Source organism: Gasterosteus aculeatus, chromosome 12, assembly GCF_964276395.1.
Source record: "Gasterosteus aculeatus chromosome 12, fGasAcu3.hap1.1, whole genome shotgun sequence".
Lineage (NCBI taxonomy): Eukaryota > Metazoa > Chordata > Actinopteri > Perciformes > Gasterosteidae > Gasterosteus > Gasterosteus aculeatus.
The window spans coordinates 24,586,910-24,607,161 of record NC_135700.1 but is presented as its reverse complement, the minus strand read 5'-3'; the positions used below and the strand labels follow the sequence as shown (position 1 = coordinate 24,607,161).

The 20,252-nt window shown below is 44.5% G+C and overlaps 3 protein-coding genes across 12 annotated transcripts in view; 2 read left to right on the top strand and 1 right to left on the bottom strand.

Moving 5' to 3' along the window:
* The first annotated feature begins 2,260 nt into the window (after nt 1-2,260).
* LOC120808702 (transmembrane protease serine 9) lies at nt 2,261-10,742 on the top strand. Its single transcript, XM_078085548.1, has 14 exons — nt 2,261-2,328; nt 2,533-2,636; nt 2,716-2,795; nt 3,002-3,083; nt 3,157-3,337; nt 3,507-3,640; nt 3,721-3,881; nt 9,023-9,219; nt 9,530-9,633; nt 9,719-9,798; nt 9,896-9,974; nt 10,048-10,228; nt 10,319-10,452; nt 10,539-10,742. The coding sequence occupies exons 1-14, from the start codon at nt 2,277-2,279 to the stop codon at nt 10,698-10,700; spliced, it is 1,731 nt and encodes a 576-aa protein (XP_077941674.1). The 5' UTR covers nt 2,261-2,276; the 3' UTR covers nt 10,701-10,742.
* Nucleotides 10,743-10,870: 128 nt separating this feature from the next.
* agrp (agouti related neuropeptide) lies at nt 10,871-13,634 on the bottom strand. 2 transcript variants are annotated; one of them, XM_040163173.2, is made up of 4 exons: nt 13,252-13,634; nt 11,923-12,130; nt 11,265-11,362; nt 10,871-11,140 (listed from the first exon to the last, which is right to left on the bottom strand). In XM_040163173.2, the coding sequence occupies exons 2-4, from the start codon at nt 12,029-12,031 to the stop codon at nt 10,949-10,951; spliced, it is 399 nt and encodes a 132-aa protein (XP_040019107.1). In that variant the 5' UTR covers nt 12,032-12,130; nt 13,252-13,634; the 3' UTR covers nt 10,871-10,948. The 2 variants fall into 2 exon arrangements, with proteins under 2 accessions (XP_040019107.1, XP_077942202.1); XM_078086076.1 differs by having other exon boundaries at nt 11,923-12,127; nt 13,252-13,632.
* Nucleotides 13,635-15,242: 1,608 nt separating this feature from the next.
* Nucleotides 15,243-20,252, top strand: part of vps13c (vacuolar protein sorting 13 homolog C) — a 41,552-nt gene continuing 36,542 nt past the window's right edge. For 4 of the 9 annotated variants that reach the window (XM_040162220.2, XM_078086071.1, XM_078086070.1 and 1 more), the window contains exons 1-6: nt 15,244-15,462; nt 16,707-16,750; nt 17,661-17,703; nt 17,872-17,967; nt 18,343-18,375; nt 19,126-19,227. In XM_040162220.2, coding sequence (XP_040018154.2) covers nt 15,363-15,462; nt 16,707-16,750; nt 17,661-17,703; nt 17,872-17,967; nt 18,343-18,375; nt 19,126-19,227 — 418 coding nt within the window. In that variant the 5' untranslated portion in view covers nt 15,244-15,362. Of the gene's footprint in view, nt 15,463-16,706; nt 16,751-17,660; nt 17,704-17,871; nt 17,968-18,342; nt 18,376-19,125; nt 19,228-20,252 lie in introns of all 9 variants that reach the window. The other 5 variants (XM_040162241.2, XM_078086072.1, XM_040162250.2 and 2 more) reach the window with 2 other exon arrangements.

Here is a 20,252-nt window from a genome sequence, read left to right as displayed (position 1 = left end):
CTCCCAGTCGGAGAAAGGGATTTAGACGTCCGATTCAGTTTTATTGAATTTGTCAGCTTTCCTTTTTGGACTTTCAGTAAAGTTATTGTGAGCAAATGCTATTTCCCTGCTAATTGAGTTGGTTCTTTTCTTCCGGTTACGTAACGTTGGGCGTCAGCCCCACAGAGACCATTTGTTGACCACTCGTTGATTGTTGGTGGATTTCTTATGTCACGATAATTTGTAAACTTCCTGAAACAAAGGAAACTTCTGAATTAATGCAATTAGTGGCAAATAAATTAAACTAATGGGAAGCTCTAATGAGCAGCTGGAAACAAACTCAAGAGTCACAACGTTTGGGAACATTTTCATGTTTCCATTTCACAGCTGAGTTTGAACCAAGTGGTAAGGTTGGTAGACGAATAAACAGAAAACCCATCTCTGGTAGAGACCTGTCAATCAGCGTTAGGATCCGCCCTAAAGCGTCCTCTGCTTTATGGTCTGTTTGACTGTTTGAATGGACCATAAGTCACTAAATGAACATCATGTTGTGTTGAAGAAGACTTGAAACTAGAGACAGAGACATAAACTCATGTTTACAATGTTTACTGAGGGAATAAATCAAGAGAGAAGTAGAGTCATTTCCTCATAGACGTCTATGGGAGCAGAGGAGTCGCCCCCTGCTGGTCACTACAGAGAAGTAGAGTCATTTCCTCATAGACGTCTATGGGAGCAGAGGAGTCGCCCCCTGCTGGTCACTACAGAGAAGTAGAGTCATTTCCTCATAGACGTCTATGGGAGCAGAGGAGTCGCCCCCTGCTGGTCACTACAGAGAAGTAGAGTAATTTCCTCATAGACGTCTATGGGAGCAGAGGAGTCGCCCCCTGCTGGTCACTACAGAGAAGTAGAGTCATTTCCTCATAGACGTCTATGGGAGCAGAGGAGTCGCCCCCTGCTGGTCACTACAGAGAAGTAGAGTCATTTCCTCATAGACGTCTATGGGAGCAGAGGAGTCGCCCCCTGCTGGTCACTACAGAGAAGTAGAGTCATTTCCTCATAGACGTCTATGGGAGCAGAGGAGTCGCCCCCTGCTGGTCACCACAGAGAATGCAGCTTCAACACATGAAGCTTTGAGTTCCCTTTGAAGAACTGGATCCAGTTGTTGGGGAACTTGTCAGCTGCAGAGATTCTCAGAAGACTTCAGAGTTGTGTAAAGGTTTCCTGAACTGGGTCCATTGGCCTGTTAAAGATTAACAAATTAGCGTCATTAGCTTCTAGCAACTGGCACAGCTGCTGCCATGTTGAAAGTGAGAGTGGAGCCAATAGAAATACTGTGGAGTTTTCTTCAGAAACAGAAACTTTAGTCTTTGTCGTTACAACTCTTGGCGATGAAGAGTAATTCAGCGGTTTGTCTGATGTCTTAAATATGTCTGGCTACTCGCATCCATTCCAGCATAATACACAAAGACAGTGTTTTCAAAATAAAGGTATTTATTCAAAGTAAACTACTTGTTAGTTGCATTTCCTTGGTGAAATAGCACCATATAAATATCTGTATACTGTATATAAATCACATGTATGTATGTATAAGTATACATATGTAATACAGCTGTGTCCATGTGTGTCTGTTAATGTTGGAACACTGATAACACACTCAGCTCTCAGAACATTTGTACATCAGTGGGTCTGTATGTATTTTTCACTGATAAATGTTTATATATATATATTATATATATATATATACCCAGGTTGTACGTATATTACTTCACACATTAAACATTGGTAAGATATGACATGAATATTATAAGACATATTTGATGTAATTGTACGTGCAGCTTTGATAAAGTCTGCTGTGTGAATGAAATAAAAACAGATCTTCATTCTAACTAAATTTATTCAATAAATAATCTGAATGTAATGTGTTGTCATTATTATTTTATCGGACATGTTTTGTCAGTGATTTGTTATTTTGTTTTTGCTGAAGGTAACTGAAGGCTTTTGTTTTATTCCTTGTACTTTGGGTACTGAATGTATATAACGTCTGTGTTTGTCTTTATGATCTGTGGTCTCGGTCAGAATAAAGTCAAGATGTGCTGACTGGTGCTCTCGGGCTGCGGCCGCCGGCAGCCAATCAGAGAGTTGGCTTTTGAGGCGTTGCACCCTGTGAGAACGCCGCTTCCCCTGTGACCTGATAACCAGCTGGACGGACCCCCGGCCCCTCTGATTGGCTGAGGCCAGGTCAACTTCGGCTATAAAAGAGCAGCTTGGTCCTCCAGCACTTCATCCTCCTCTTCATCATGGCCTTCCTCTGGATCGTGTCCTGCCTCGCCTTCGTCAGCGCCGCCTACGGTGAGGTCACGGTCTGACGTCAGACCTTTAGGGGCGTGAGTCGTCTAAGAATGGCGACTTTAAATTTACATTCGGGTTTTAGCCGTTAAACACAAAAGAAGAAGAAGAAGAACTTGTGATGACAGAAGTTAAAGCAGTTTGTTCTCAAACATTAATGGATGAAGTTCACGTCGACACACACAACGTCCTCTAATGTCCTCTCAGGCTGCGGCATCCCCGCCATCGCCCCCAAGGTGACTGGCCACGCCCGCATCGTCAACGGCGAAGAGGCGGTGCCTCACTCTTGGCCCTGGCAGGTGTCCCTGCAGGTGAGTCTGCTGCTTCCTGCTCTTTGAATCATTATTCCTCTTCTTCGTCTTCGTGTGACCTGCTCGTCTTTCCTCTCAGCAATCTAGCGGCTTCCACTTCTGTGGAGGATCTCTGATCAACGAGAACTGGGTGGTGACCGCCGCTCACTGCAACGTCAAGTGAGTCCGCGTCCCTTCCTGTCCGTCTCCTGTTGGCTGCTGCAGAGGACAGGAACCCAAACGCAGACATAGGAATTCATCAGTGATTGAATGCAGTTTTTATTAAAAACGAATGTGTAGAGATTTTAGCGGCGGATCGGTCTAAAGAGTCGTGAGTCATTAAAGTAGATCTGGTGATTAAACCAGCACTTGCTGTTCCCTAACAGGACCTACCACGTAGTGATCGTCGGAGAGCACGATAAGGGCTACGGCTCCAACGAGGACGTCCAGCGCCTGAAGCCCTCCAAGGTGAGAACCATCCGTCAGCTAATCAGGTGTCAGCACTGAGAACCTCCCCACTAACCCCCCCATCCCCTCACAGGTGTTCACCCACCCCGGATGGAACCCCAGCACCATCAACAATGACATCTCCCTCATCAAGCTGGCCTCGCCCGCCCAGCTCGGAACCAACGTGTCACCCGTCTGTCTCGCCGAGTCCACCGACAACTTCCCCGCCGGCATGAACTGCGTCACCACCGGGTGGGGTCTGACCCGCTACAACGGTGAGGCACATGTCACGTGACTGGAGAGCATCTCGCTGGCTGGCTCCATGGACTCTGAACACATGAGAGTGATGATTAAAGAAGCCTTTTGGTCAAAGAGATTAACTAAGCGTCGTAGTGCTTTTACTCTGAAAGGGTGTCTGACTGTGCGTGTTGACTGCTCCCACAGCTCCCGGGACGCCCAACAAGCTGCAGCAGGCGGCGCTCCCCCTTCTGTCCAACGAGCAGTGCAAGCAGCACTGGGGCAGCAACATCTCCGACGTGATGATCTGCGGCGGAGGAGCCGGAGCCACTTCCTGCATGGTGAGGCTCCGCCCACCTCACCGGTCTCACTCGGGTTCCCGTTGATGGGTTTGTGTATTAATCGGTGTTTCTGTTCCCAGGGCGACTCCGGCGGTCCTCTGGTCTGTCAGAAGGACAACGCCTGGACTCTGGTCGGTATCGTCTCCTGGGGAAGCAGCCGTTGCTCCACCTCCACCCCCGCCGCCTACGCCCGTGTTACGGAGCTCCGTGGCTGGGTAGACCAGATCCTCGCCGCCAACTAAGTGCTCAGAGGCCCAAACCCCCTCAAGCCCCCCAACCTCGACAGTCCTGCCTCAGATAGTGTGTGTAGACGATGAATAAAAACACTGAACATCACTGATTGTGTCTGGATGAAGTGAACTGTCTGACTCGGCCGCTCAACGCACGCTGGTTCCATCTGTCCAACACGCTTCAGCTGAAGAGACCAGCTGTGACTTAGTTACAGGGTTGTCGTTGGCGAACCGGTGTGTGTCTGTGTGTAAAACGTTGTATCACTGTGTAGTGGCCATTTGTCATCGTTGAATCAAGGGGCCACGGCTGCACCTTGTTGTGGTTGTGTTTGTTCACGCAGTAAGACGTGTTGTCCAGGCGCTCTTTGCTTCTTATTTCATAGAATCTACCAAAGACACGTACATTAAACGTTGTCTGCCTTCCTATGCAGAGCTGTCCCACTGTCCCACTGGTAAAACTATGTCAGCCAGGTGCATGCTGGTCCCACCTGACTACGTAACCTCCAGGAGCCCACAGCATCACCCGATCAGTGATCCGATCACCCAAACGATGAAGCAAACTACAGCTGATCCGGAAAGTGTTCACAGCGCTTAACTTTTTGTTATGTTACAGCCTTATTCCAAAAGGGATTAAATTCATTATTTTTCTCAACATTCTACACACAACAACACATAATGAAAACTGTATTTTGCAAATCTGTTAAAAATAAAGAACGACAACATAACATGTACATACGTATTCACAGCCTTTGCTCAGTACTTTGTTGAAGCAGCTTTGGCAGCAACAACAGCCTGAACATACCTGCGTTCATCTTTCCCTCCATCCTGACGAGTCTCCCAGTTCCTCCCGCTGAAGAACATCCCCACAGCATGATGCTGCCACCACCATGCTTCACTGTAGGGATGGTACTGGCCGGGTGATGTCCTCCAGACACCAGGCACTGCAGACCAGTCAGAGTGACCATCGGGTTCCTGGTCACCTCCCTGACTAAAGCCCTTCTCCCCCGATCGCTCAGTCTGGCTGGGCGGCACAACTCTAGGAAGAGTCCTGGTGGTTCCAAACTTCTTCCCTTTCCAGATGATGGAGGCCACTGTGCTCATTGGGACTTTCAATGCTGCAGAAATCTTTCTGTAGCCTTCGCCAGATCTGAGCCTCGATACAGTTCTGTCTCGGAGGTCTACAGATAATTCCTTGGACTTCATGTCTTGGTTTATGCTCTGATATGTCAGCTGTGATACCTTATATCGACAGGTGTGTGCCTTTCTCAATCATGTCCTATCAACTGAATTTAGAACAGGTGGACTCCAATCAAGTTGTAGAAACATCTGAAGGATGATCAGTGGAAACAGGAAGCACCTGAGCTACATGCTGAGTGTCCTGGCAAAGGCTGTGAATACTTATGTACATGTTGTGTTTTCCTTCTTTATTCTTAACAGATTTGCAAAAAATTGCAAAAAACTGTTTTCACTTTGTCATTATGGGTTGTTGTGTGTAGAATGTTGAGGAAAATAATGAATTTAATCAATTTTGTAATAAGGCTGTAACATAACAAAATGTGGTGAAGCGCTGTGAGGACTTTCCTGATGGACTGTATATTTAAGAATAAATAACCAAAATAAATAATGGCTCCCGCTCACCGTCTAATACAAGTCATCGTGGTGGCGTCTCTCGTGGGTTTGTGGATCTTTAGAAGCCTCTCGTTTGGTAATTTGGCCGTATACGTCTCCAGTAGAGACCTGTCAATCAACATGTAGCCCCCTGCTGGTCACCACACAGAATGCAGCTCTAAGACGTGAAGCTTTGATTTACCTTTTAAGAATCAGAGATTACAAACAGCAGAGAACCATAATCTCTGAGATAAATTTGAATTTTTCAGATTAACATTAAAGTATTATTTTTGCATCTTTTTAACAAACATAAAAGCAAGAATCCATCGTAATCTTCTTCACATTTTTCGTGCAAATAAACAGTGATTCTTAATGAACAATCATCTTTGTATAAATTACCTCGAATGATTTATTCATCTTGAGTTCCAGCTCGTTGTGCATCACACTCTGTTGTGAGTTCATGAAACAGAAATAAACTTCTTGCAGACTAAATTAACTAAAACATCATTCAATTCAAATTTGCTTAAGGGGGCTTTACAGTCTGTGCACATGCATCCACCTCGTGGGGGGGTAGATTAATGTACCACCTAATGAATAGTAATATTACTGTACATACTAATAAATAGTAATAATAATTTAACTCCATACATAGTAATGGTAATGTGACTACTGATAAATAGTAAACAAAATAATTAATTATGCTGCCAATTAACGTTTTGAAGCATAAAAACATATATTATCTTGTGTTTTTATCAACAAGACCACCAACCGTTAAGTTGGTAACAATTCAAAAGAATTCAGAAATGATGAAAAACCTGGACAGTTTAACATTGATCTGTTATTTTCACTTTTTTCATTCTAAATGTGCACTTTTCTTTTCAATTCTTGATATTGGTTTAATCGGGCACAGACACGTTGGGGGGCAGGTGCTCAAACCAAAACCAAAGGGCACCTGTCGCCAAAATGATTCATGAAATAAAAGAATAAATATAACACAGGATATTTTCAACTTATATATTTATTTTTGTTAACAAACTCACTCGAATGATCAAATTGAATAAATACAGGCGGTATTGTCCTTAAACAACGAGGATGCGAGAGGCAGTACTTTATCGTCAATGAGCAGTCCGGGTTCGGCTTTAGATCTCATCCCTTCACATTGCTCATCACGTCCACTTGAATCGTCCTCTTTGGCTAAAATGTGTCCTGAAGCGGCTGCGAGCGCTCGCGTTCATGTGTGAAATGACAACTTCCCCCGTCCTTTGGTCGTTTCTTGATTATGCTGCACATTCTGTAAATGAGATCAATGTTGTGCATAATAATCACACAGCACACACATATTGTTTGACTCTTTTCTCATAAGTTGAAGTATAAGAATTATACAGCACAATATACTCACTGTCATGTAGTTAAACTTCACTTTCATCTCAATAATTCAACTTTATCTAATGTCTGATTGTCCGTTTGTAGAACAATAAAAGTCTCTATTTGTCGCTCTTCTTTAAACAGGACACACGTCAGTAAACTGGAGCAGCCTCTGAAGTCACGCATTTGCTGGGTTTTTGGTTTCTTTTGTAGGAAACGTTGGACCGGTTTCCACGTAACGTTTTCAGCGGCGCTGATGACGTAGGAAGAGGAGGAGGAGGAGGAGGAAGAGGAGGAGGAGGAGGAAGAGGAGGAGGAGGAGGAGGAGGAAGAGGAGGAGGAGGAGGAGGAGGAGGAGGAGGAAGAGGAGGAGGAGGAAGAGGAGGAGGAGGAGGAGGAAGAGGAGGAGGAGGAGGAGGAAGAGGAGGAGGAGGAGGAAGAGGAGGAGGAGGAGGAGGAAGAGGAGGAGGAGGAAGAGGAGGAGGAGGAGGAGGAAGAGGAGGAGGAGGAGGAGGAGGAGGAGGAGGAGGAGGAGGAGGAAGAGGAGGAGGAGGAGGAGGAGGAGGAGGAGGAAGAGGAGGAGGAGGAGGAGGAAGAGGGAGGGGCGTGGCTTGTGAGCGCGCCGAGCATGTTGGGGCGAAATTCTCACAAGAACACACACACACACACACACACAGACAAACTCACACACTCAGCCAATCTCCTGTGTGTTTACACACCTGCTCACTTGCTTTGGTCAAATCGAGTGGATGGAACAGAGCGTCTCTTAAATCATGATCAATGTCCCTCAGCTGGTCTCAGGTGGCTGTCCTTCAACTCTCCCTCTGTTCATTAAGCTTCTGTCTCATATATACATCATGCTTCATATACCTCATAATCCTCGTGTTTCATATACCTCGTTTCATAATCCTCATGTTTCATATACCTCATGTTTCATAATCCTCATGTTTCATAATCCTCATGTTTCATATACCTCATGTTTCATATACCTCGTGTTTCATAAACCTCATGTTTCATATACCTCATGTTTCATATACCTCATGTTTCATAAACCTCATGCTTCATATACCTCATGTTTCATATACCTCGTGTTTCATAATCCTCATGTTTCATAATCCTCATGTTTCATATACCTCATGTTTCATAATCCTCATGTTTCATATACCTCATGTTTCATAATCCTCATGTTTCATATACCTCATGTTTCATATACCTTGTGTTTCATATACCTTGTGTTTCATATACCTCATGTTTCATATACCTCATGTTTCATATACCTCATGTTTCATAATCCTCATGTTTCATATACCTCATGTTTCATAATCCTCATGTTTCATATACCTCATGTTTCATAATCCTCATGTTTCATATACCTCATGTTTCATATACCTTGTGTTTCATATACCTTGTGTTTCATATACCTCATGTTTCATATACCTCATGTTTCATAAACCTCATGTTTCATATACCTCATGTTTCATATACCTTGTGTTTCATATACCTCATGTTTTAAAAACGTAATGTTTCATGAACCTTGGTTTCATTAACTTCCTATTTCATAATGTTAATTAATTTCATTAACCTCAGGTCTCATACATCATGTTTCAAAAACCTCATCTTTCATAAACCACACGTCTCATAAACCTCATAATCCTCATGTTTCATTGACATCATGTTTCTTAAACCTCAGGTTTCATAAAGCTCACGTTTCATAAATGTTTCTTAAACAGGCAGCTGATCAAAACATGAAACATGAAAAAAACATACCAAAAGTCATTGAATTTTGACTTTTCCAGTTTCTTTCTCTTTTTCTGCCTCTCAGGAAATAAAATGATTTGAAGCAGTTTATTAATTAATTATAAATTAAATAAATTGACATTGCATTCCTTCATAAAAATGTATTTTTTCAATGATTTTTCATATTTAAATAATTGAATTAATCTAAATTATTGTACAACATTTGGTGGAAACTGATTAGTTAATTAAACACATTATTAACAGATTGTCAAAGTAAACTGAATCTGACTTTTGGATTAAACTTTCACAGAGACACAGATCATTTTTTATATTCTAATAAAACGAATCATTTGCAGATGAGTTAGTGGTAATATTCTTCATTTGTGATCTCCACAGTAGTAAGAATAAAGAGTCATCTGGACGCGGATTGACACGTGTTCCTCTGCTCGGGTGGAAAACCCTCCGTCTGCTCCACCTGCTGTGACTCCCACGTCCCTGATAAGGTGTCCCGCCGCGTCTCGTCCAATCAGCTCGCTGCCTGCTCCTATAAGAGCTCCTCGCTCAACGAGGCCCGGCATCATCTCGCCATGGCCTTCCTGTGGATCCTGTGCTGCCTCGCCTTCGCCGGCGCCGCCCACGGTAAGGCCAGCTCTCTGACATTGGGGTGACAGCCGCGGAGTGAAGCATGCTGGGTAAAGGGCTGAAGGCGCAGATTGTTGTAGTCTGTCGCACCACAACTACATTGTGCTGAATGTTTTTAGTGATCGTTCATGTTGCTGAATGAATAAAACACTGAATAAAAACGCTCCAAACGGGACGGAATTAATGTTGTTGATGCTAAACTGCTTTTAACGCACATGAATAAGAGAAACATGTCTGACGTCACGTCGTTATTGTTACATGTCACAGTGATTGACATGTCATGATGATGGAACAATGATGTCAACAGGTTGCGGCTCTCCCGCCATCTCCCCCGTCATCACCGGTTACTCTCGTATCGTGAACGGCGAGGAGGCGGTGCCTCATTCCTGGCCCTGGCAGGTGTCCCTGCAGGTAAACGCACACACACACGCACACACACACTCACACGCACACACACACTCACAGGTTGATGATAAGCATCTGGTCGTGGTTTCAGGATTACACCGGCTTCCATTTCTGCGGCGGCTCCCTGATCAATGCGGAGTGGGTGGTGACCGCCGCTCATTGCAACGTGAGGTCAGTGCCTCCCTCTGGGCGCCAGGGTCGGTTATTCATTCATCCATTTTTCACTTACAAAAATGGCCGCTTGACAAGTCGGCGCTTCCCCCCGCAGGACGTCCCACCGCGTGATCCTCGGAGAACACGACCGCTCGTCCAACGCCGAGGGAATCCAGGTCATGAACGTCGGCAAGGTGGGTGACGGGCGACGCCGGCGCTCGGTCTCGCGTCCACCTGTGGGGTCGTAACCATGTCGTTTCCCGTCAGGTGTTCAAGCACCCGGGCTACAACGGCTTCACCATCAACAACGACATCCTGCTGGTCAAGCTGGCCAGCCCCGCCCAGATCAACATGCGTACCTCCCCCGTGTGCGTGGCCGAGACCGCCGACAACTTCCCCGGGGGCACGAGGTGCGTGACCAGCGGCTGGGGGCTGACCCGCCACAACGGTGAGTCCACCTGCGCCGGCTGGTGCAGCCATCTGCGGCGCCGACCTCGCCAGGACGGACGTTACATTGATGGTTGTTTGTGCGTTGCAGCTGCTGACACCCCCGCCCTGCTGCAACAGGCCGCCCTCCCCCTGCTCACCAACGATGAGTGCCGCCGCTTCTGGGGCAACAAGATCACCAACCTGATGATCTGCGCCGGAGCCTCCGGGGCCTCCTCCTGCATGGTGGGCGGGGCATGCGCGTGCACGTATCAGGGTTCATCCCGAGGGCGTTGCCTATGTTGAGGTACTCATCGCTTCCTTTCTTTCAGGGTGACTCCGGTGGTCCTCTGGTCTGCCAGAAGGCCGGAGCCTGGACCCTGGTCGGCATTGTGTCCTGGGGCAGCGGAACATGCACTCCCACAATCCCCGGCGTGTACGCCCGCGTCACCGAGCTCCGCGCCTGGATGGATCAGACCATCGCTGCCAACTGAGCACCTTGTGGACGTGACCGTCAATAAAACACAGTCTCTAAATCGGTTCTTCTCATTTGTTCATGTCAAGACTCTTCATTGTGGTCATTAATCACCATTAATTAATCAGTCATTAATCACGCTGGCGTTTAGTCTGACACAAAACCCATTAAATTGACACGACAAATATATTGTTTCCTCAGCAGTCGTTTACTACACAAAAAGCAACAATAATATGCAACAAGTAAGCGAAGGCGCGTTTGTGCGTCTCAGGTGCGCCGGGGGGGGCAGGCGTGTCCGACCCGGCGGCAGTAGCAGATGGCGTTGAAGAAGCGGCAGTAGCAGGTGTCACAGGGGTCGCAGCAGGGCAGCGGGTAACCCAGACATGACTGCTGGTGGGGGATGCAGCGCCGCGGCGAGCGCATGGCCCGACCCTGCAGCTGCAGGGCGGCCGAGGAGTCCTGGGGGACAGGAAGTGGACGCTCAGAAACAGGAGACAAATGAACGCACCGCTCATGACGCGATGCCGGAGAGGTTTGGAGCCACAAGTTTTGTGCAGAGTATCTTTAAATAAGCCCCGCCCACCTCGTCGTAGGACACTGAGTCCATCAGGAAGCGATCCTCCATTGGGTCCAGGGCTAAGAGGGCGGGGTCGTGCACGGGGCTGGGGGCGTGGCTTCTCTCTGCTGGGCAAAGAGTCAGATGACACCAAAGAACCAGATCACAGATGATCAGACATCAGAATAATAATAATGACATGACGTCACACAGAGTGAAGTCAGTCAAAGTGTTACGGTATAAACAAGGAGATCTAAAATCACATATATATCTATATATATATGTATATATGTGTATATATATATATATATGTATATATATATATATATATATATATATATATATATATATACCACATCGAGGAATACTTGGATGAATAAATAACCTTTTGACAAATCTGTCCATAATCCCCCTCTATGCACATAATACAGTTGTTTTCTGTTTCTTCTTGTTTCACCTTATTTGTGATGCAGTTAATAAACAACCAAGTCTTCTTATTTTGGCGGGACACTTTTGAAGCTGATGGTTTTCATAAAATAACTTTGTTTGTCAAAACAAGCAGAACAAAGACGTATTTAAACATGACATGAAGATCACATTAATGGTTGTGACACATTCTTTCGGCCTGTCAGGTGACAGGTGACAGGTGGCAGGCGAGCCCTCTGATTGGCCGGTTGTTACCCACCGTTGTCAGACAGGTAGGGCGCGTCGTCCATCTGGATGTTTCCATGAACCAATGAGGACGAGAGACGCAGACTGAAGGACAGACAGCAGAGCAGCACAGAGCCAAACATCCTGCCGTCCCACAGGAGGACGAGAAGAAGAAGAAGAAGAAGAAGAAGAAGAAGACCGTCTGCAACTCCCACAATCCTCAGCTTCTCCTCGGACGGCTTCTGAGAGAAGGAAGCTGGATTAGAGTTCAGTTGTTCAGCGTGTGAAGTGACGTCAGACATGATTTGACATAAATGATCTTTATGTTGTGGATCAGATTGAGTGAATTCATCCGCTGCTCCTTCTTGTTTGGCTGAAACATAAAACGCTTCCTTCAGATAGAACCTGTCCTCCACCCTACGAGAACCTGTCCTCCACCCTACGAGAACCTGTCCTCCACCTTGGACCACAGAGAGCCTGTCCTCCAAACTGGACTACAGAGAACCTGTCCTCCACCATAGCCTACAGAGAACCTGTCCTCCAAACTGGACTACAGAGAACCTGTCCTCCACCATAGCCTACAGAGAACCTGTCCTCCAAACTGGACTACAGAAAGCCTGTCCTCCACCCTGGACTATAGAGAGCCTGTCCTCCAACCTGGACTCTCTGGACTACAGAGAGCCTGTCCTCCACCATAGACTACAAAGAACATGTCCTCCACCCTGGACTACAGAAAGCCTGTCCTCCACCCTGGACTATAGAGAGCCTGTCCTCCAACCTGGACTCTCTGGACTACAGAGAGCCTGTCCTCCACCATAGACTACAAAGAACATGTCCTCCAACCTGGACTACAGAGAGCCTGTCCTCCACCATAGACTACAAAGAACATGTCCTCCAACCTGGACTACAGAGAGCCTGTCCTCCACCATAGACTACAAAGAACATGTCCTCCAACCTGGACTACAGAGAGCCTGTCCTCCACGCTGGACCCCCACCTGCCTCGGCTCCTCTCTTCTTATTTCTCATTTTCATGCTTGGTTCTTTATATGTCACCTTTAGATGTATCTAATATATATATATATATAAATATAAATATATACACACACATATATATATATATATATATATATATATATATATATATATATATGTATCTTATATCACATACAAGTCATAGACTTGTAAGAATCCTCTTTTTAAACAGTCAATTGATCATTTTTGTTTAGTTTAGTCCTTATAAAAATATGTTGTTGTAACTATTGACAACAAATGTTGAAGTATACATTACATTGTTTTAAATTAAAGTAATATTAGACAAGTACAAGTACACAAGTCGTAGTAGGGAGGAGGAGAGGGCACCTACCTGTCGCTGTGACTCCTCGGGTCGCTCTCTCTCCGGAGGGGACTACAGGCGGTTTAAAGGCGGGAGGAGGTCACATGACTTTCTGGAGGGGGGTGAATGACATCATCTGATTGTAATTACAATGTTCTTATCATGGCCAAAACAGAACAACTCACAAGAACATGTGACGTTTCCTTTACATGTATCTGTTTCTTCTCTTTAGTCAAATCCATTTTCTTTAACTTGTGTGTTTATGATTCACTTTTTAGTTCCAGCATGGTTTTTATTTGGTCCTCCAGTCCTCCAGAGACCGAGCCGCACCCCCATCGAGTGAAGACCCGCCTGGCGAACCCTTGGAGAGCACCAGGACTGGACTCAGCACACCTGCTTGGTTTGACCACGTCCTTTCTTAGGTTTCAGCACAGACCTGCAGAGACCTCCCTTGAGCTCCTGGCGTCCAGAAATCCCATGAGACCTCCAGTGACCTCCGGAGACCTCTAGAAACCCCAAGAGCCCTCTAGTGACAACCGGAGACCTTCGTTGACCTCCTGAGACCTCCAGGAACCCCAAGAGACATCCAGTAACCACCAGAGACCTCCGTGGACCTGTTGAGACCTCTAGAAAGCCCAAGAGACCTCCAGTGACCACCAGAGACTTTCGTAGACAGGGCTTAGAGAGAAGAGAGAGACCTCTAGAAACCCCAAGAGACCTCTCTTTACCTCCTGAGACCACCAGAAACCCCTAGACCTCCTGAGACCGCTAGAAACCTCTAGTGAAACCATTTCTTAAGTTCTCTCCAGAACTCCAACAGCAAACCTAATTTCAGCTGTAATGTCAAACATCCCCATCACACGTTACATTGCATTACAGGTCATTTAGCTGGCGCGCCCTCTCTACCCCGGCGCCACGTTGACCCACGTTCCTGTTTTGGCTCACTAATGATCTTCTATCCCTTCGTTTGATTGGAGAACATTAGATCAGCCGCTCGACGTTTGCTCCGCTAACATCAATCAGCTGATTCTCGGAGAACCCTGAACTGTGACACGCTGATGACATCATTGCTGCACTCTACACCAATCAGCCGTTGATTAGCGTCCATCAGCAGGAAATGCTTTTTAATAAAAACTCGTTGGTCCCGGTCCACAACAGCGACGACTCTCGCTCACTTCCTGTTTTAGGCTGCTGATGTGTCACCATGGCAACGCCATGCGGTTCAACGGGTTGCTGACAAAGCACAGTGGCCCTTTTTTATTATTAACATAATGCTGCAAAACTAAAGATTTTATTGTGAAATGCACAGAACCAGAATCTATAGAACCAGTCCAGTCAAACCAGAACTGCTTTAATAAAAGGCCCAGTTAACCAGGATCAGGTTTGCCTATGATCCTCATCATCATGATCATCATTAATTCAATTCAATTCATTTCATTTCATCATTACATCTAATACAACATTGTAATCAAGTCAAGAAGAAGAAACATTAATAAAAGAGGCAGAACTGGTTTCTGAGAGAATAACAGCACGTCACATATTGACATACTTTCATATTCACTTAACAACAAGTTATTCTGTAATATTTTACTTTATTTGAATTAAATGTGTTTGATGAAAAAAATTATGTTAAGTAATTGTTACAATTAATTTAACAAAGAAATACGTAAAAATAATAATATTAAGTATCAATAACTATAATTACAAAAATAATTCTTAGTTTAATTACTGTTATTATTTTTGGTTGTTTACATATGTTATTCTTTATTTAAAAGTTAGGTCAAATTTTGGTGTTTTGAAGAAACAAGACATTTGTGGTAGTCCATCGTGTTCTGAAGTTGTATTAATTGAAAATGACGGTAACTGATCTGAGTATTTATACACCGTAGCATCATTATTAGTCTCTACGCGTATGACGTGTATTAGTTATTGTATATTACAATGTGAGTACTTGTTCCAAACCCTCTGTCAACAGTGACTCACGGTCACCTGACCGATCGATGCTCTCTTCCGCTCACATTTCGGTCCACTCGCAGGCATCACCAATCGATCCATCAACAACAGTCCAGTCCATCCGAACCGGAAATCAGGTGCAGACCGACGGTGACCCTTTAGCGGGGTCCGACCCGAAGCTTTCAATCATGGTCTTCGAGTCCCTGGTGAGCGACCTGCTCAACAAGTTCATCGGAGACTACGTGGAGAACCTGGACAAGTCCCAGCTCAAGATCGGGATCTGGGGAGGTGAGCTAAGTGGCTAGCTTGTAGCTATCGCGATGACATCCGCGGAACCAGACTCCCGTTCAGAAAGCTCGCATATTTGTGGTTTCTCCTTTCTAAACAAGTATACGCATGTTCCTCAACAGGTCTGACTACGTAATGCTTAGCCACTGGCTTTGCTTTTGTAGTCGGCATTAATACAACTTAGATCTCAGCTTTTGTTACGATGACACGTGAACTTTATTAGAATCTCCTCATGCTGTCCGCCCGATAAACTAACGCGACACACGAAGCGGAAGTGCTCTTTTGTTATTGCAAAGGTTTTATTGATTGTAGATATTTATGATGCATAGCAGTATTGACAAAGTGAAGAGCGACAACTGTGTGGGTATATGTCAGTATAGTCCCGTAAACACGTCACCTGGCCGCTGTCTGTGGATCTCACTGACCCCGGATCAGCCTAACCCGCCAAACAGTCCCGGTGCGCAGCTGCTAATCTGATGTGCGGTCAGTGAAGCTGTCACGAGGTTAATTCAGTTAATTAGTGAAAGAAACGTCTGGTTATCAGCTGCACACACGCACACCGTTACAAACAACATGTTCCTTGTTTAAAAACGGTGAGTACAAACCAACAAGTACTACTGGTAGTAAATGTACTTTCTATACTCTGTCAATTACTACCTTCACATGGTACAACTGGTTGGACCTGTACTATACAACTACTAACTAACTGAAAAGCTTTTGTGAACGAGAGTCATTGACGCGTCACTAGAGACAGATTTCATAAAATATATATATATATATATATATATATATATATATATATATATATATATATATGTATTATAATAATAATAACTACTGATAATGTTATAATAATTATTTTAATTTTTTAAAATATTTAATATATTTTATTTTAATAACTAAATCATAATTAAAATATTATTGAAAGTATTACCCACCTAAAAATGTATTATTCTTAATTATAATATTGTTATATAACTATAATAATATCAGTATTATTGTAGAATAGGATTGTTGGTTGGCTGACTGAGTCGATTACAGAACAGAACAGCTCCTATAACCGTGTTTGACATCATTAATAACCTTTTAATGAATGGTTTGATTCAGCGAACCTGCTGACTGACTGGCGCTCTGTGTCTGGATGTTATTACCTCGTTGATCATCTTCCACACTAACATATGGTATAATAATAATAATAATTAGACGTTATGACACACATTTGTTTCTCTTCTGTGTCTCTGCAGGAAATGTTGTTCTGGAGAATCTGAAAGTGAAGGAGAACGCTTTGGTGGGTCAAAGGCCCCGCCTCCTCCCCATGATGTCATCATCTGATCACGCACATGTCATGCTTATTTATGAGAACACACACACACGCACATTATATATATATCAGGAATCATGAAACATTTATTGCCATAATATGTCACATACAAGGAATGTGACTCCGGTTTGTGCGTAACAGCAGACAGTACGACAATAGACGACGAGACAACAGTGCATGAGGAATAAAATAAAATATAATGCTATGGGTTAGTAGTATAAGGCTATGGGTTAGTTTAAAATAAAATGATAAAAGTTAAAGTTAAAAAATATTTAAAAATTAAAAAATAAAGTGCACTAGCAAACAGGAAGTGACAAAGGTGGCGAGTGAAAGTGACGTGTGCACAATGAAAGAACGTGACCGGTGGGGGTCATATATATATTAGATTATGATCATGTTCATGTGAATGAGGAAGGAACATGTGAGTAAATGAATGAGTGAGTGAATGAGAAAGTAATATGTGAGTAAATGAATGAGTGAGTGAATGAGAAAGGAATATGTGAGTAAATGAATGAGTGAATGAGAAAGGAATATGTGAGTAAATGAATGAGTGAATGAGGAAGGAATATGTGAGTAAATGAATGAGTAAGTGAATGAGGAAGGAACATGTGAGTGAATGAGTGAGTGAGTGAATGAGAAAGGAACCTGTGAGTAAATGAATGAGTGAGTGAATGAGAAAGGAACATGTGAGTGAATGAATGAGTGAATGAGGAAGGAACATGTGAGTGAATGAGTGATTGAGTGAATGAACGTATTAACATCTTGTCCGTTGTGTTCATGCTGCGTTTGCTGTCAGCGTCTCAATCTGGAGATCTACTCTTTGGCCTGGAGAGTGTTGTGAGTGTTGTGTTCATAATCATTTGTGTCTTTGTTTCAGAGTGAGCTTGATGTTCCATTCAAGGTGAAGGCCGGACAGATCGGTGAGTTGTTAAAATGATGTAACATATGTGATATAACATATGATTTCATCCTTTGGTACAGTGCAGTAACGTAGCATTATACATAATGTACTAATGTCATATAGTGAACCATTTGCAACCTGGTGAACTCACTAAGCACTTCCTGTTCATTGTTCCTTTCCTTTCTAGGGAAGCTGACGCTGAAGATTCCCTGGAAGAATCTCTATAGCGACGCGGTGGTGGCCACCTTGGACGGTCTCTACCTGCTGGTGGTTCCCGGAGCCAGTAAGTGCCGCTTTGAACCTTCCTGTGTAAATGAATCATTATGTATACTAGTACCAGTAGGAGTATTGAGACACTCGGTAGCCACGTCCTGCAGGTCCTCCTCCTCCCAGGAGGCTTACGGGATACGAGATGGACTCCAGAAGCTGTGGCATCCTCTCAGGGGCCAATCGGGTCTGAAAGGTCTACGTTCTCAGCTCAATGGAAGCAGCCTCCACCCACACCTCCCAGTGATGGGGTTGAAGAGCTTGCCACCCTCTCCACCTGTAGCTTTAGTTATTACGGTACCCGGTGAAAGCAGCAAGCGGATTGGCTGGCCTCGTTTGGAGGCGGGGCTTGTACATATAGATTGACCGAAGACTTGTGTGTGTGTTCCAGCCGGATCTCAGGTGAAAACGTGTCCATATAACGGTAAGAGGTGGAGGTTCTGCGGTGGCAGTTCCGAGCCGATCTCTGGGTTTCCTGCCGGGCTGCACGTCGTCCACATAACAGCAAAAATATCAACGACAACAATGTTGATCTGTTGTCATACAGATCTCCTTCACAACAAAAGTAGTCATTGCTGTCAGATTTTAGCAGCAAGAGCTTTTATTGTGAAGGAGCTACAGTTGTGTTTTGTTAGCATCGAATGCTAACCGGTTGAATTAATAAAACCGGCTCGTGCAGCCCCGTGTTCACCTCGCTCTCACGGGGGAACCTTTTGATTATTGATTTCACAGTGGTGATCATGATTAATGTGGATTTCTCTGTTCGTCTCATGAGAGCAGTGGGGGGTGAAGGCTTAGCTGGAAGACAAAAGATCACACTTCAGTGTGTTACCGCCGAGGAAAGAATCAATGTAAAGAAAAATAAGACACTGTACTGTAAATCTCTTCTACCGTTGATGAAATAACAATAGCAGACAGATCGGTCTCTAGGGAAGCTGTGAGCGTCCCGTTGGGGTCTCTTGGGTACCGACGGGTTCTGGTGCTGATGAACTGATGGCTCTGGTGTGCGTCCTGCTTTCAGGTGTCTGGTATTGGTCTCAGTCACCCACAGATATTGTTAGCATTAGCATTTAGGCTAACCACCTCGGAAGGTGGAGGTGTTTCCTTCCGGGGTTCCCTGAATGCACCATTGCAGTTTACCAGAATGTAAAAACACATCATTTTGTTCCCGTAGCGATGAAGTACGACGCGGCGAAGGAGGAGCGCTACCAGCAGGAGGCGAAGCAGAAGGAGCTGCAGCGCATCGAGGAGGCGCTGCAGATGGCGGCACGCAGAGGTGAGCAGGCCTGACCTCTGACCTCTGACTGACCCTATAACCCCGAGGACTCACCTGGCTCGTGTTATTCTGCCTCTTCTGATCTCTGCTGCTGAAGCTTTAACGCCTGCTGCCATATTTGTGAAGTGCAATGAATGAGTGAGTGAATGAGGAAGGAATATGTGAGTAAATGAATGAGTGAGTGAATGAGGAAGAAACATGTGAGTAAATGAATGAGTGAGTGAATGAGGAAGGAATATGTGAGTAAATGAATGAGTGAGTGAATGAGGAAGGAACATGTGAGTAAATGAATGAGTGAGTGAATGGGGAAGCAATATGTGAGTAAATGAATGAGTGAGTGAATGAGGAAGGAACATGTGAGTAAATGAATGAGTGAGTGAATGAGGAAGAAACATGTGAGTAAATGAATGAGTGAGTGAATGAGGAAGGAACATGTGAGTAAATGAATGAGTGAGTGAATGAGGAAGAAACATGTGAGTAAATGAATGAGTGAGTGAATGAGGAAGGAACATGTGAGTAAGTGAATAAGTGAGTGAAGGAGGAAGGAACATGTTAGTAAATGAATGAGTGAGTGAATGAGGAAGGAACATGTGAGTAAATGAATGAGTGATTGAAAGAGGAAGGAACATGTGAGTAAATGAATGAGTGAGTGAATGAGGAAGGAACATGTGAGTAAATGAATGAGAGTGAATGAGGAAGGAACATGTGAGTAAATGAATGAGTGAGTGAATGAGGAAGGAACATGTGAGTAAATGAATGAGTGAGTGAATGAGGAAGGAACATGTGAGTAAATGAATGAGTGATTGAAAGAGGAAGGAACATGTGAGTAAATGAATGAGTGAAGGAGGGAGGAATATGTGAGTAAATGAATGAGTGATTGAAAGAGGAAGGAACATGTGAGTAAATGAATGAGTGAGTGAATGAGGAAGGAACATGTGAGTAAATGAATGAGTGATTGAAAGAGGAAGGAACATGTGAGTAAATGAATGAGTGAAGGAGGGAGGAATATGTGAGTAAATGAATGA

Bases quoted from the DNA above. Each gene is read 5' to 3' on its own strand.
- LOC120808702 (XM_078085548.1), top strand. From the start codon at position 2,277: ATGGCCTTCCTCTGGATCGTGTCCTGCCTCGCCTTCGTCAGCGCCGCC. The intron at 9,634-9,718 runs GTAAACGCACAC...TCGTGGTTTCAG, and splicing joins CCTGGCAGGTGTCCCTGCAG to GATTACACCGGCTTCCATTT. The intron at 9,799-9,895 runs GTCAGTGCCTCC...TTCCCCCCGCAG, and splicing joins GCCGCTCATTGCAACGTGAG to GACGTCCCACCGCGTGATCC.
- agrp (XM_040163173.2), bottom strand. From the start codon at position 12,031: ATGTTTGGCTCTGTGCTGCTCTGCTGTCTGTCCTTCAGTCTGCGTCTC. The intron at 11,363-11,922 runs GTGGGTAACAAC...TTTGCCCAGCAG, and splicing joins GCCCTACCTGTCTGACAACG to AGAGAAGCCACGCCCCCAGC. The intron at 11,141-11,264 runs GTGGGCGGGGCT...CCTGTCCCCCAG, and splicing joins ACTCAGTGTCCTACGACGAG to GACTCCTCGGCCGCCCTGCA.